The sequence below is a fragment of the Periophthalmus magnuspinnatus genome, chromosome 15 (assembly GCF_009829125.3).
Source record: "Periophthalmus magnuspinnatus isolate fPerMag1 chromosome 15, fPerMag1.2.pri, whole genome shotgun sequence".
NCBI lineage: Eukaryota > Metazoa > Chordata > Actinopteri > Gobiiformes > Gobiidae > Periophthalmus > Periophthalmus magnuspinnatus.
The window spans coordinates 27750105-27763771 of NC_047140.1; the positions used below are offsets into that span (position 1 = coordinate 27750105).

Here is a 13667-nt window from a genome sequence, read left to right on the forward strand (position 1 = left end):
AAAGGCAATATTTGTAAGTATTGTAAGCATGGTAAGTATTTTGAAAAAATATCAAATTGCAACTCTGAGAAGTATTGCAATTACATTACATTTATATTTATGTTTTATGTTTTAAAAATCTAAATTTAGGCATATTTTAAACATGAACTATAAAAAAGAATGTTTATAGAGTGTACACTGCTTTTCAGATTAAAAATTAAGACCTAATGAAAACAGGATATTGTGTTGATTGTATATTATAATTTGCAAATTGTGTTTTGTTGACCAAGGTATATGGAATATCTGATGTTACAGCAATCCCGAATTAACGCAAGTTTTTGTTCAGTTATTGAATTTCTAAAGTTGGAAAGTTGGTTGTGTGTCTCTTCTCTGTTGGGTGTCCTCAGAGTTCTGTTAGACATGAATGTGCCCTCTGTCACCTCATTCATTTTACATTTACAAAGCCTCATGTTTTCAACTGAGACCTTTACATCTGGATGCGTTTTCAGATTAGCCACTAATCATCACTAATGTGAGAGATTTGTCAAAATGTCAAGTTACGCCTACAAAGAACATTTGCTTTTAAATTACAAGGTAAAGGCAAACTTACAAAATTGTAACCTATGTTTCAATAGAGTCTTATTTTTCTGTATTATACAGTCAATAATCTAAAGAAAAACAAAAAAGCGTGTATGTATGGTTTCAGTGTTACTCTTAAATTTGAATGTACCACGTGTAAGTGTCAGGAAGTCGCTCAGACACAACACTGTATTGATTGGAGTACATGTAAATGGCTTGTAGTGTTGAATCACCACAATCGCTAAAGGCATTAATGATTTCAGCCACTCCACTGTAGCTAATTAACAAGCTTTTTAAGAGGCGGGCGGAAATGTCTCATCTCAGGCAGTGCAGTTGGAGCACAAAGAAGTCATTCTGGCTCTGTTGTTGTGTCCCTAAACCTGCCCAGTGGCTTTTCAGAACTGCCCCAGAATGGTGTCCAGGGACTCATTTAGCCTTTGTTGGGCTTGTGTGAGTAGACATGGAGCCTTTTCTCTCTTATGGGGGATTGAGTGAGGAGAGACTTGTCCAGTGAAGCGTCACTGTTCATCCACTGAGCTGATAGTGGCTGACACAGGTCCACTAATGATCTCAGCACTGTGATCATCTAGTGACTACTCTCCACATCATCCTCTCTCTATATATGTCTGTATATGTATTTCTGCAGACCAACATATCATAAAGGCTATGTTAAGCATAAACATATACAATACATTTTGAAATGCCATTGTATGCATTTATATTAAATCATCTTACCATACCTGATCAAGCATAGCTCAACATAGGAAAAGTGCAGAGGACAAATGAACTTACCTTGCTGATTCTGACTGCAATACACACTTTTGTTCTCCTCACACTGCAAAGGAAGAAAGAATACCAAGATTTATTATACATGAGCTGGTTTGTTTCTCAAACAACGGAAATGGATGGAATGTCCACAGACTGTCATGGTTATATCCAGAGGAATCACCACACCCTGTACCCATGGGCAGATCAGATGAAACCCACTTCCTGTAGCCGGGCACGAGGCAGATACCAAAGGAAACCTTTGCTGTGATTTGGGATGGCACAGTTCAAACAAAGACATTCTTATCTGATAATAAGCACCACTTAGACTCCCACTGTGGAAGAATGCCGAGAAATCCAATTTCCAGGAAAGTAAATAAGTGTTTGTTTCTCTTTTATCCTAAAATGTATTTATAAATAAATATAAATAAGACAATAGAGACTCAAAATGATATTCTCATGACACTGCTATCTGTCACCATGAAGTGGTTCGCACTCACTTAGGTCTATCTAAGGACTCGGCTTTGTTAACATGTTTTTCAAGTGCTCTAGCACCAAGGGTGAACTTGACGTGCTGCCAGAGTTCAAAATGCTCTTGTATTTGTTGACTCTGCTGTCCAAACATAAAGGCAGAGTCATGATAAAACCTGAATCATTAAGGCCTATATCAATATATGGACTACATTATTTAAGGTTAATTATTTGTCTTCACTTTGTATTGATATAAAGGTGTTTGTAATCCTTTGACTGTCAGCATGCATTCACTGTGCATCTGACAGCAGAATATGCTCAGAACAAATAGGCCAAATCTCAGCTGGGGGTACGGCATGCACCCATTCTGTAGCCTGTGAATTGCTCATAATCGTTCCCTGTTGTAAATACCATGCAAATACCATATAATGTGAAAAAAATGTAGACATGTCAGACATTTGAAACAACATGGTGTCTGGAGCCAGAAGACTTTTTTTTTCACAGACTGGGTTGGGCAATAGACTAAGTGGTGGTGCTCTACACCACACACAAATGCAAACATGACATGACCGGCTGTGTCTAGAGTATCTTTTCACAAAAATGTAAGATGATATTAAGACAAAAAACACCTAAGATCTAAGAAACACAGCAGCACAAATAATGGCAATATACGCATACACCACCATAGTCACACCAATGCAGCTGTTAAGCTACTGGCTGTCACAGAGAATATTATTGTTTTAATAAATACATGAAAAAATAGATGACACTTGTCAATTACAGGTAATCTGACCGGAAATCCATTTACACCATTTCAAAATAAAAGTACCATCATGAGGAATATAGCCTACAAGGTTTAATCATAGAACACACATTTACACTGTTTTTTTTTTTTTTTTTTTTTTTTTTTTTTTTGTACTACTTGAATAAGCACTACATTTGTTTTATTTCTTGAAATTGGAAACTGGAACTGGCTATTTTATAATAAAGATAAGAAATGGTTAGCCAGCTGTTTACTTTAGGGATGATTTTACAAATATATCGTGCATTCATCTAAGAGTATTTTTGCACTGGTTATTATTAGCATTAGTAGTTTTATTATTACCTGTGAGGACATTTGAACAGATCCATGTGTGTAGACTGGCTCGTGTGGAGGCTGGAGCAGATGTGTCTGAGCAGAGCTTCGGTTTCCGTTGTTCCGTTGCTGCCGTGTTATGATGCTAGCTGTCGTTAGCCGCTAGTGCTAGGCTAGCTGAAGGTTCGTTCTGGTACTGTTGCGAAAAAGGGTGATAATTAGCCAGACAGTCGGGCTTGGCTTATATCCCAGCCAAAAGTAAAATAACCTGCTTGAGCTTTTCGGCAGAGAGTACAGCATCAAGATAATGTTTTGTGAATAGCGTCCAGGTGAGTGTCATTTTGACTGTTAACGGACTTTTACATGTAAACGGTTAGCTGCTCAATCCTCCCGGTTGTTAGCGGACTATTATGGCCCAAGCTGTTTCTTAGTTACACATTCCTACATATTCCTCATGTGTAATTGTAGTGTTTATCTCTCCTCTTATGCCATATTGCTGTCCATTGTTAACGTAATACTGTCCGTTTGCTCCAAAATGGTCTCTGTTTATTTGTCGCTTTTGCTTCGACTCAAATTCTCATTTTAACATTAAAGCAAACCAACTTTAAGTCGTCCCCAGAAGTGTGTGGACGGCCGGGGTACACGGAGTCCCCCCGCTGTCCCTGATGAACAAAGTAAAGCTGCACATTGACTTTCACAGATACTTCGTCAACCTACACTGTAAACTGTTAGCGGAGCCCAAAAACCGCTCAGGGACCGCTATGTTATGTCAGTATTTGTGTAACATTAAAATGACATGCTTGTTTACTTCTGTTACGTTTTCGGTGTATTTAATGGACGTATATTGTATGTTTCAGGACAACATTGGGACTATGATTCATACACGCGGATTACTGGCCACGTCTTTGGAAATTATGAAGTGATTTTCACGACTAAAAATGCCCATTGACATTTCAGACCACTGCTGCTTCTTTCCACGTTTGGATCTATCGTTCCGTCTTTAAAGACCTTGGATTCATACTACGGTGGCCATTGTGCTTCATGTAAACGTTAACCATGTGTCAAAGGTGGAAGGATATGTTCAGATTAGTATAAATATATGTGGGATATCGCCCAAAGGAAGCCCTGGCAGGAAGCCTAGGACGGGATAGGTACTGAAAAACGTTTCCCGGAGAAACATGGCTTCAGTTTGGAAGAGACTGCAACGTGTAGGGAAGCATGCCTCCAAATTCCAGTTTGTGGCATCCTACCAGGAGCTGATGGTGGAGTGTACAAAGAAATGGTAAGTTTTGGGATAACAGGCTTCTACAGCACTGTCATATTTCCCCCTCGAAAACTGTATGTGTCTGTCTGCGCTGGAATGCTTGAGTGGTGGCCATAATTCACACACAGCTCACACACACAGTGTGCAGGCATGTCTGCACGCTGGGAGGGGCTCACTGTCTCACTATGTTTCTCTCTTATGCAGCCATACTAAATGCATTTTATTTCTATGCTGGAAGAATATTAGCATCCTGCACAATGCGTATGTCATGTCCAAAAAGCAGACATCCAGTACATAAATCAAGACATACTATATTTATATGGGATTAATTCCGATTTTATAAATGTTTTAACATAATTTAGCTAACATTCTATTTCATAGTGTTAATACATTTCGATAGACTGTCTGTATGTTTACATGGTTTGTATGGATTAGTATCTATTAGTTCTATACACACTGTAAGTACAGATCCTGTGTAGAGTGAAAGAAGGCTCTTGTGGAGCAAAGATGTAGCCTGCAGACATGCAATGTGGAGTGCCAGAGGCGTGACTAACACACAGCCCCACGAGCTTCAACCTGGACAGATGTTAACGTGTCGGAGAATGGAATGAGAAAAATGCACACCTCTTCTCAGAGCCAGAGGTGGGTGGGCTCTGCGCACTGACTGGAGTATGCTTTGTTTTGCAACTTGATCTGATTCTTTTATGGTATTAGTACAGTATACGTTTGTATGCGGTTATAATCCATTATTCAATGGTTTGTAATATTGATGACCTTTGTTTCAGTGTGTAAAACAATAGCTCAGGTTTGCTCACTTTGGTTTAAGTGTTTCACAAACACTGGTACAGAACCCCTGTGTCACTGTGTGAGCATTTAGTTGGGGTACAAATAGTTTCCTTATTTATTTCCACAGTAATGAAAAGTTACTTTGTAATATAATGCATAACCCAAAGTCTTAAAGTAGCTGACATAATGGCATACTAAACCCCAGATATATATATATTTTTTTACTGAATGTATGGTTTTAACACAAAACATTGAAGTTACTTTCTGTAGTGACAACTATTACATCTCTCAGCTGCTAAGACTCATCCACTACTTAGGGCTTGTTCACATTACTACTGCTGCCCTGAGGCTGTAGTATTTAAGCAAGAATGTGCTTTTGTCTTTTTCTTACTAATATAGTTGAAAACACTGCTTAAGGCAACCTCACATGTGTGGCGAGGATATGAGGATTATACCCTGCCAATGACACAGTGGCTGTATTGATTACATGGTAATTCTACTCTACTGAAAGCAAGCATGGCTAATCAAGACTGCTTCTCACTACACATGACATGACAGGAGAGGTCCGAGAGCATTGATGTTTCAGACTCTCTCTCCAAAACAGTACCGTAAAATGGTAAACAGTACTACATCTTTTTACTATTCAGATGTTGGAAAACACTAAATAGGTCAAATGCATTGATTCTATTCTAAATAAACCGAAATACACACAGAATGAAGTCAAATTCTCTGCCATGTATTGCAGCTTCATAATCAAATTATACAAATTTATTCTGGACAAATAAAAAAAAGGTCCTTTTTGAAAACAAGATGCAGCATCTTAAGGGCCTTTCATTATTACTACTCAAATCACAGACATGAGGCAGATGATATGGTACAAAAACCAGAACAATCAAATGACGTGTGACTACTATTCAGTTTAATGTAGCCCTACTATTCAGTTTAATGTAGCCCTACTGTTCAGTTTGATGTAGCCCTAAAATAATTACTGTACTTTGAAAACCTGAGTCCAAACAATCTCTGCTTGTTGTGAATAAAATGAACATACACATGTCACATCTGTGGTTTCTCTAATTGTCTTTTTCCCTTTGCACTTAGATGTTGATGAATAGGCTTCTACATTAAAAAGTTGGTATTTTTATCTAGGATAGTGTCATGCAAACCCCACAGTCCACACAGAAATATCCTGTCCAGAAATCAAGCCCTAGACCTTCTTGCTGAGAAGCAATGGCAATATTAACCATGGAGGCATGATGCCAAGGTGAATAGTAAGCAAAGCTTTTTTTTACAAGTTGTTCAAACAAAGTGTGAAAGCACGTCACTGTCTGTGTTCAGTGACCGGCCTGTGTCAGGCTGTGACATGCCGACTTGTGCTGAGCATGTGTGCATTATGGCAGCGCTCCATCATCTCCTGCCAAACAAAAATCCTCCTGCCAAATTCAGGGTCTTGGCCTGCATGATAATAGTGCATTTGGACTTTCAAAGACATTTTACATTGCATTATTCTTTCACTCAACACCTGGTGGTGAGAAGCTTCTATTGTATCCCTTCCTCAGACCACCACATATCATTCACACATACCTCAGATTCATACCAAGAAACATGGGTGAATTGTGTTGCCTAAGGGCACAATAGTTTACACTACAGCGACTGCCGCCCCACCATGGCACTTGGTATTCCCAGTAGTCTCTTTTCCAAGACTAACCACAGGACACGAGCCTGCTCAGCTTCTGAGATTTGATGAGATTTTGATTTGTATTTTGTGTGCTGATTTTGACACATATCCCCTGTATAATAACTCACATAGACATAACATGGCAGAAAAGTTACGCGGTCACTAGAGTGGTAAATGTGAGTGTGGTGCAATGCTCAATCAGCACACAACCAGAGAGGGGCTCATCCTTTACCAGCCTGGGGAAATCACAAAGTATTTATGTTGGATGAACCATTTAGTCTGATCTGTTAACTCCTGCAACTTGAAAATGCCACACTTTTAGAAGAAGAAAGGATGTACAGAACAAGATGAAAACTAGATGCAGCTAAATGTATCTGTGTAATCCCCCAGTCGTCCAGATTAAAATGTAACATTTCATTAACAGTACATATGTCAAGTTTGAATGTTTTTCTAATTATCACCATTGTCTGGTATAGTTCCTCCAGTAAATATGTAACATAGTTTTCAAGTTTATGAAGAAATATTGAAAAAGAAAAGTTCAAAATTAGTAGAACCGAGTCTTCGTGAAGGAACCCCTCCATCTCTGTCATCAATCCAGAAAATGCAGGGACAGTTTACATACAAGACAATCAACATCTTAAATATGCATTTATTCATGAAGACAAGCAGGTGACAAAGTTACAAATCCGATCTGTGGAGAGGCATCCCAGCTTACAATAAGAACTACTTCTTCCATGATAAAAAATTTTGAAGCACAATATATTGCTACAGAGGAATATTGAAACTACTTTGTGCCACTGACACAATAATAATAATGCAAGATAAGATGCAGCAAATAAATAACGGAAGGTACCATTAAGTAGCCATAAAAGGGACTTATTCACTGCTCTACAGCTCAAATTTTATAGAATTACAACAAAATCAATATCCCAAATCTCCCCATTCTTCCAGAGAATAAATACTCACGATAAATATTGAGGACCAAAATATCTTGGTCATGACAGCACTAATAAGAACACATTTTTAAAGGTATTTTTGAGAGAAGCAAAAACCTCATCATGGAGACGAGCCTGATGTATACCAACAACTAGAAAAGTTACGCAGTGCACCCTTTTAAGAAAATAATTTTGCTGTTATTTTTGTCAAATATTATGTAAATTAGACAAGACTTAGCATTTATTTACAGTATGGTTCCTATAATAATTATTACCTCTGGTCGTCATCTGGTTTTAAACTTTCGGTGCTTTTAAACCTTTGTTATGTGTGAAAAGTCGCAGCCCTCCTATTGATACTTTTGCAGTAACACTGGGGGTGTTCTACATGTATGTCTATGATGGAATGTTCATTGGTTACCATGGTGATGCAGTGCACACATTAGCAAATACTCCTGAAAAGTTTTTTGGATGGTCAGAAATACAATACAAAATACAAATAAAAATACAATAAAATACAATAAAAACTACAGGAGCCTGTGATCAATACGAGCGCTCATGGTCCTGTTTAGGTGTTTGATTTTCAACACAAAAGGTGAGAGTGACTAACTGAAAAACTGTTGGCTAATGACTAGCTAACTTGTGACTAATGTTAAGAGAGACAAATTAGCTCACCTTTTGTAGTTCAACTATGTCAGCTTTATGGTCAGATTGTGTTCAAATAAAGCTCATTTTAAAGTCTAACAGGCCCCAGATAGAGAAGTGCTTTCAGTTATCACCACACTCCCAGGGAATAGTGATGACACCAGCTGCAGCGTATCAATTCACCTTATTACGGAAATTGCCGTGAGCACCGCCATTGTCTTTTGGGTTGTATTATTTTGCATTGGTCTGCTGGTCTTGACAGTGAGTTCTGTTGATGCATTGTTGACTTATTGGAACACTGGAAGCTTGAACATTTTACACAAATCAACCTGCGTTATATTATAGCAGCAAAACTTTTCTCAAATTCTCCATTGAAATGAATGTGATTTTCAGAAGTCAGTCGATGACCTAAAACAATAGTCTCTATGTTGGACCTCTGCTCGAAGCACAAATTGTTAGATGTCTTCTGCTGTTCTCCATATAAGCCCCTGTTTCCTCTCTTCTGTCTACTCTTCTGGTACAAGCAGACCATTCTTATACCAGGACGGCTGCTACCATTTGTTACTGAGGAAACCTTGATAACAAGTGTTTCTATATCAACCCCATTATTCCACTGATGCATGCATTAGATTGAGTACACACCATATTTTAAAAGATAAATTGCATTGTAAAAAGGGATACAGTTTTGGAGTTTCCTTGCTGAGAAGGAGGGTCTAAGGTCAGGGGATGCTCTGGGACAGTTATCTATTTGCCTGTTTCCTATGAATCGTGGTTAATCTGCTAACAGCCTTTCTTTTGGTTAGATCAGTAATTTTGTTAATCTCTGTGAGGCAACTGCTGTCGTGATTTTGGGCTATACAAAAACAAAACTGAATTAAATGTTACTCTAAAATGCTTTTTTGTCAAGTCTATAATGGTAATAGCATGGTGGTGCTCCAAGATATACAGCAATATTGTATGCACAATATTCATTTCTGTGATTTCTCTCCTAGGCAACCGGACAAACTAGTTGTGGTTTGGACACGAAGAAGTCGAAGGAAATCGTCCAAGGTTTGTAATATACCTTCTATATTAGCGTTCATGTTTGAATGATGGGAGGCTAAATGTTCTTTCCAATGACTGACTGTATGTCTGTCCCATAGTCCCACAGCTGGCAGCCTGGCATTAAAAACCCTTACCGTGGTGTGGTGGTGTGGCCAGTCCCTGAAAACATTGAGATCACAGTCACCCTGTTTAAGGTAAGTAGTAGCACCAGTGTTGGGAGGCCGGGATTGCTAATACTGTACCTTAGCTGTACTTATAGTAGTAATGGAGTGTAAATGACTCACATGTGAACAGGAAATGTCCAAGTGAGCTGTCTTAAGCCCGTTTGGCCTCTGCAGTGACACACTCACTCACCGAGCCGGCTCCTCTTACCATGTATATTTACTGACTCCATTTCAGTGGAGAATATGAGGTCAGATTCCATTCTTAAGAGGACTACAATAACAAAAAATACAAGAAGGCCTTACCTTTGTAATGTCAAAATTTAAAACATTCCTGAAATGTGCAGAAATAAAGCCTTTAAGAACCATGCATATGCTAGCAAAATGAGCAGTCTTTGTGACTTGCAAGATATTGATCTGAAGGAGTATGTGTGCCAAAGCAGAGGTTACACCAGGCCATCACTGTCTGCCTTTAATACTGCCTATTGATTTTTTTGCTGGAACATAATCACTGTCTACTTTGTAAAAGGCTATTTGAGCCAAACAGTACATTGTGAACACATTTACAAGTTAATGAGGTCATCTCTGTCTCTGGCGAAATGCTTGATCTTGTATTAATGCTTTGTCTACTCTCACAGGACCCACATGCAGAGGAGTTTGAAGACAAGGAGTGGACATTTGTCATTGAAAATGTAAGTCAACCTTTAGTTAAACCACCCAAAATTCTCTGGCTGTGTTCATTTTATTAAATGTGCATTCAGCGCCATCATGTGGTGGTAAAGCACCATTACATGACAGTGCTTTAATACAATTATTGTTGCAACTGCCATGTATTACTTAAATATTTTTTGATGGTTAGACCAATTCACATTTACTAAATAATGTCCCAAGATGCATAAATACATATAATTTTTTATAGATATATAATAACCCCAAGGTCACATTTAGTCTCTACAAGCCCTTTTTACATTACACGGTAATTTTAAAATCTTTGTTTCTGTTCTTATCACAGTTAACACATTTTTAAAATATTGATAACAGTGAGGAGGTCATTATGTGCTTGACCCTCTTGCCTCATGTGGATGCTGGCTCAAAGCACCAGTGCAAGCGGCGGCTGCAGTCTTTGATAAAAAGCTGAGAAGACAAGCAGGTCAGCTGCTGTCCTCAGAGCAGAGCGTGGGAGAGTGAAGAAAGTGCAGAGAAAGAGAAAGAAACACATTTGTGTGTGCATACCTGACTAATGACAGTGAGATCAAAGCCAGGCTAGTCCACTGACAGCAGGAATGAAGAGGACAGAGCGACCACAAACAACGAGGCAGAAGCCGATAGGGCAACTGAGCACCTGTAAAAACCCATATTACACTGCATCACTTCAGTGTTTTAAAAAATAATATAAAATTATAATAATAACAGTATATGACCTCCATAATAAACTGTCACTTTGTAATGTCATATTTTTCTTTTTATATTCTACATGTAATAACAAATGCATATTTTTGTACCACAAGAGGGCAGTGCAGCCCAACATCTGATGAATATCCAATGCATCATGTTGTAATGTGGGTAGTTGTCTGATTACAAACAAATGAGTGAAGTGCAGACAGTCTAACACTGACAAATCCTATATTGTTGATATTCATTTTTTCAGAACTGATTCATGCATGAAAAGGTCTGTAGAGTGCTCCATAAATAGTCTTGGAGCTGGCAAACGGAGAGGTGAGCTCCTCTGACCCCTCATCAGACAACACAGGAAAGAGGGAAGAATACGCCATTGTGCCTGAGCCGTGGAGATGATGAAATTTAAGATCCCCGTGCGCTGGTTTGTTCTTAATCTGGGGGCCAACCTCATGCTAGGTTAATCCCTCGCCGCTGAATTACCAGTCCTGCCTAGATTGTATTTTGTCATTGAAAAATGGCAGTGTCAAACACTACCTTTTCTCTCCTCTATTTGTTCGTCTGCCAAAGCGAATCACATAATCAAAAGATGGGTATAAGTCAGGACAGAAGGAGGGAAGGAGAGGTGGTATTCTGGAAATGGCTTCACTGTGGTATCTCTAAATTGCACGCTACCCTCGCCTTTGACTGCTCTTTTAAATGGGAGCATATTATCAAAAAGGTGAGCAAATTGAGAGTCAAAAGATTGGATGGCTATATTTGAAAGGCCTGTGCTGACTGATTCTTTTGTGTGGGCCACACTGTGTCTGTGTGGATTGTGCTTTTGCATATTAACCAAAGCTGGAGATGGCAGTGTACCTCCATCTCCAAAGCTTTTGTGAAGGATTTCCATAACTCACACACTGGACAATTGTGTCTAAGCTATCATGTCTCAATATATTCAATATACAGTCACACTGCACCTCGCCTTTCTGTGCTCAACCAATGCCCATCCCATTACAGACACTGTAGCCTTTATGACAGCTACATCTCTCTTTAAAAGTGAAATTGGAGAGAGAAGTCATATAAAAATAGCATTGATACTTGGTCAATGAAATGATCCATGTTCATATCTAAAAACGGATCACATCACCATTTTGTTTTTGTTTAATTTACTTGGACAAGGGCTGAAAAGTCCCTATCAATCAAATCAAAATAGCTAATTTGTTGGTTTTAATTGCCAAATGACTGCAATTATTACAAAATAAATAAATAAATAATAAATAAAATGATTTAAATGATAAATGATTGGCTTATGACTATGTATTACTGAAGCAGTAAATAGTTCTGTCTTCTCTCAGTTCTTAATGCCTCTCCACAGTTCAAACGTCATTGGGCCCATAGTTTTATTCACTAGTTACATTTTCATCTGCTGCATCTGGTTACGGCTTTCATTTTTTTTTACATCATTAACAAAATGTAGCCTAAAGTAGAAAGTACAGCATCTAACTCCAGTCCAGCCATTTTAGTAGCTTCCTCCTTAGGCAGACACCTTCCCGTTAAACACAACCAGTTTCAATAGAAAAATGATGACTCTGTTGTGTTCTGTAAGACTCACTTAGCAGCCCTGCTCTTTTACCTTTACACACATTTCCCTGATAGACCACTTCCCCACACATCTATGATATATCCAGTGCCTTCTGTGTGCCCTCCCCTCCTTTTTAACTTGGAACACATTACCTAGGCCACTGGCTTGTGATCGCTGACTGGGCCTCGGGGAAGAAAAACACAATTATTTCAACCCTCTTCTATTCACGCAAAGGTGACAAAAGCTGGTATGAAGTATGAAATCCCAAAAGTTCCTCCTGTGCTGGGGCCGGCAAATTGGGATTAATCTGTGTGCACGCATGTGTCTCCAAAGTTTTTTTTTTTTACCTTTGCTCGATTCTCATTTCCTAAATAGTTTGTGGAAGTCAAAGTGCTCATTTATTGTGAGGAGGTGATAGAAATGATGAAAACACAGCTGCGGTGGTGCTGAATGCCTGGTATGGGATCATAAAAATTAATGTGAACAACCAAAACAAACTTAATTCATTCATTCAAATAGCAGCATTTGGAACTGGTGAGGTTTGCACATTGCTGTTTTTATTCCCCTATTTGGCCCTAATACATTTGATACACATGGATATCAATTGTGAACTGTATTTGTTGTATTGCGTAGGTGTGTTGGTAGAGGCCGGGTGGTCCCTCATGTTACCCTAATAGGCTTAGTTGCTCCCTAATCCACCCCACACTACCCCATCACATGGCTGGTCTGCTGACTAACTGCTACCACCATGAGTCTACAGGTCTCGCTTTGTGGCTCTACTTCTGAGTTTGGCGGCTTATTATCAGCGTAACTGTGTTTATGTCAAAAGTTGTAGCTCCTGCACATAAAACCAATGAGTGATTACCGGTACTTGGATCCCTGTAGTGTTACGTTTAGTTGTGGTGCTAGTGTAGCTGTTGGTCTTCACCCTGTTGCGTGTCCTGAATTACTGTGTGTATCGATATTTGTGTGTGTCATTAAGGTGCAATTTGAATCTCGGAGCTCCAAGTTGTGACCTCGACCTTTAGTCTGAGTCTGCTGCTGCCTGCCTCCAGACACAGGGATATATTATGTAATTATAGCCTCCCAACCTGATTTCAATTTTTGCTCGCAAAGTTTTGTTGCTACAATTTAAATGAACACAAAGAGCATGTTTAGTTTATTTAGTTTACTTTACAAGGACCATGTACAGGAACATTAAACAAAGAAACATTGAAGAGATGCTTTGTACCAGACTATAGTTCTTAAAGCTAATTTCCATCTGCGGTCCCTGAGACATACAAAACACAGAATACACAAACAGCATAAAACAATGCAATATATTTACAC

General features: G+C 38.8%; 1 protein-coding gene across 1 annotated transcript in view; it reads left to right on the top strand.

The window, feature by feature from the left end:
• Positions 1–3003: 3003 nt before the first annotated feature.
• The window catches only part of ehbp1 (EH domain binding protein 1), an 88945-nt gene continuing 78281 nt past the window's right edge, over positions 3004–13667 (top strand). Inside the window, 5 exon segments of the mRNA XM_055227028.1 lie at positions 3004–3198; positions 3727–4151; positions 9164–9221; positions 9314–9409; positions 10015–10068. Coding sequence (XP_055083003.1) covers positions 4048–4151; positions 9164–9221; positions 9314–9409; positions 10015–10068 — 312 coding nt within the window. The 5' untranslated portion in view covers positions 3004–3198; positions 3727–4047.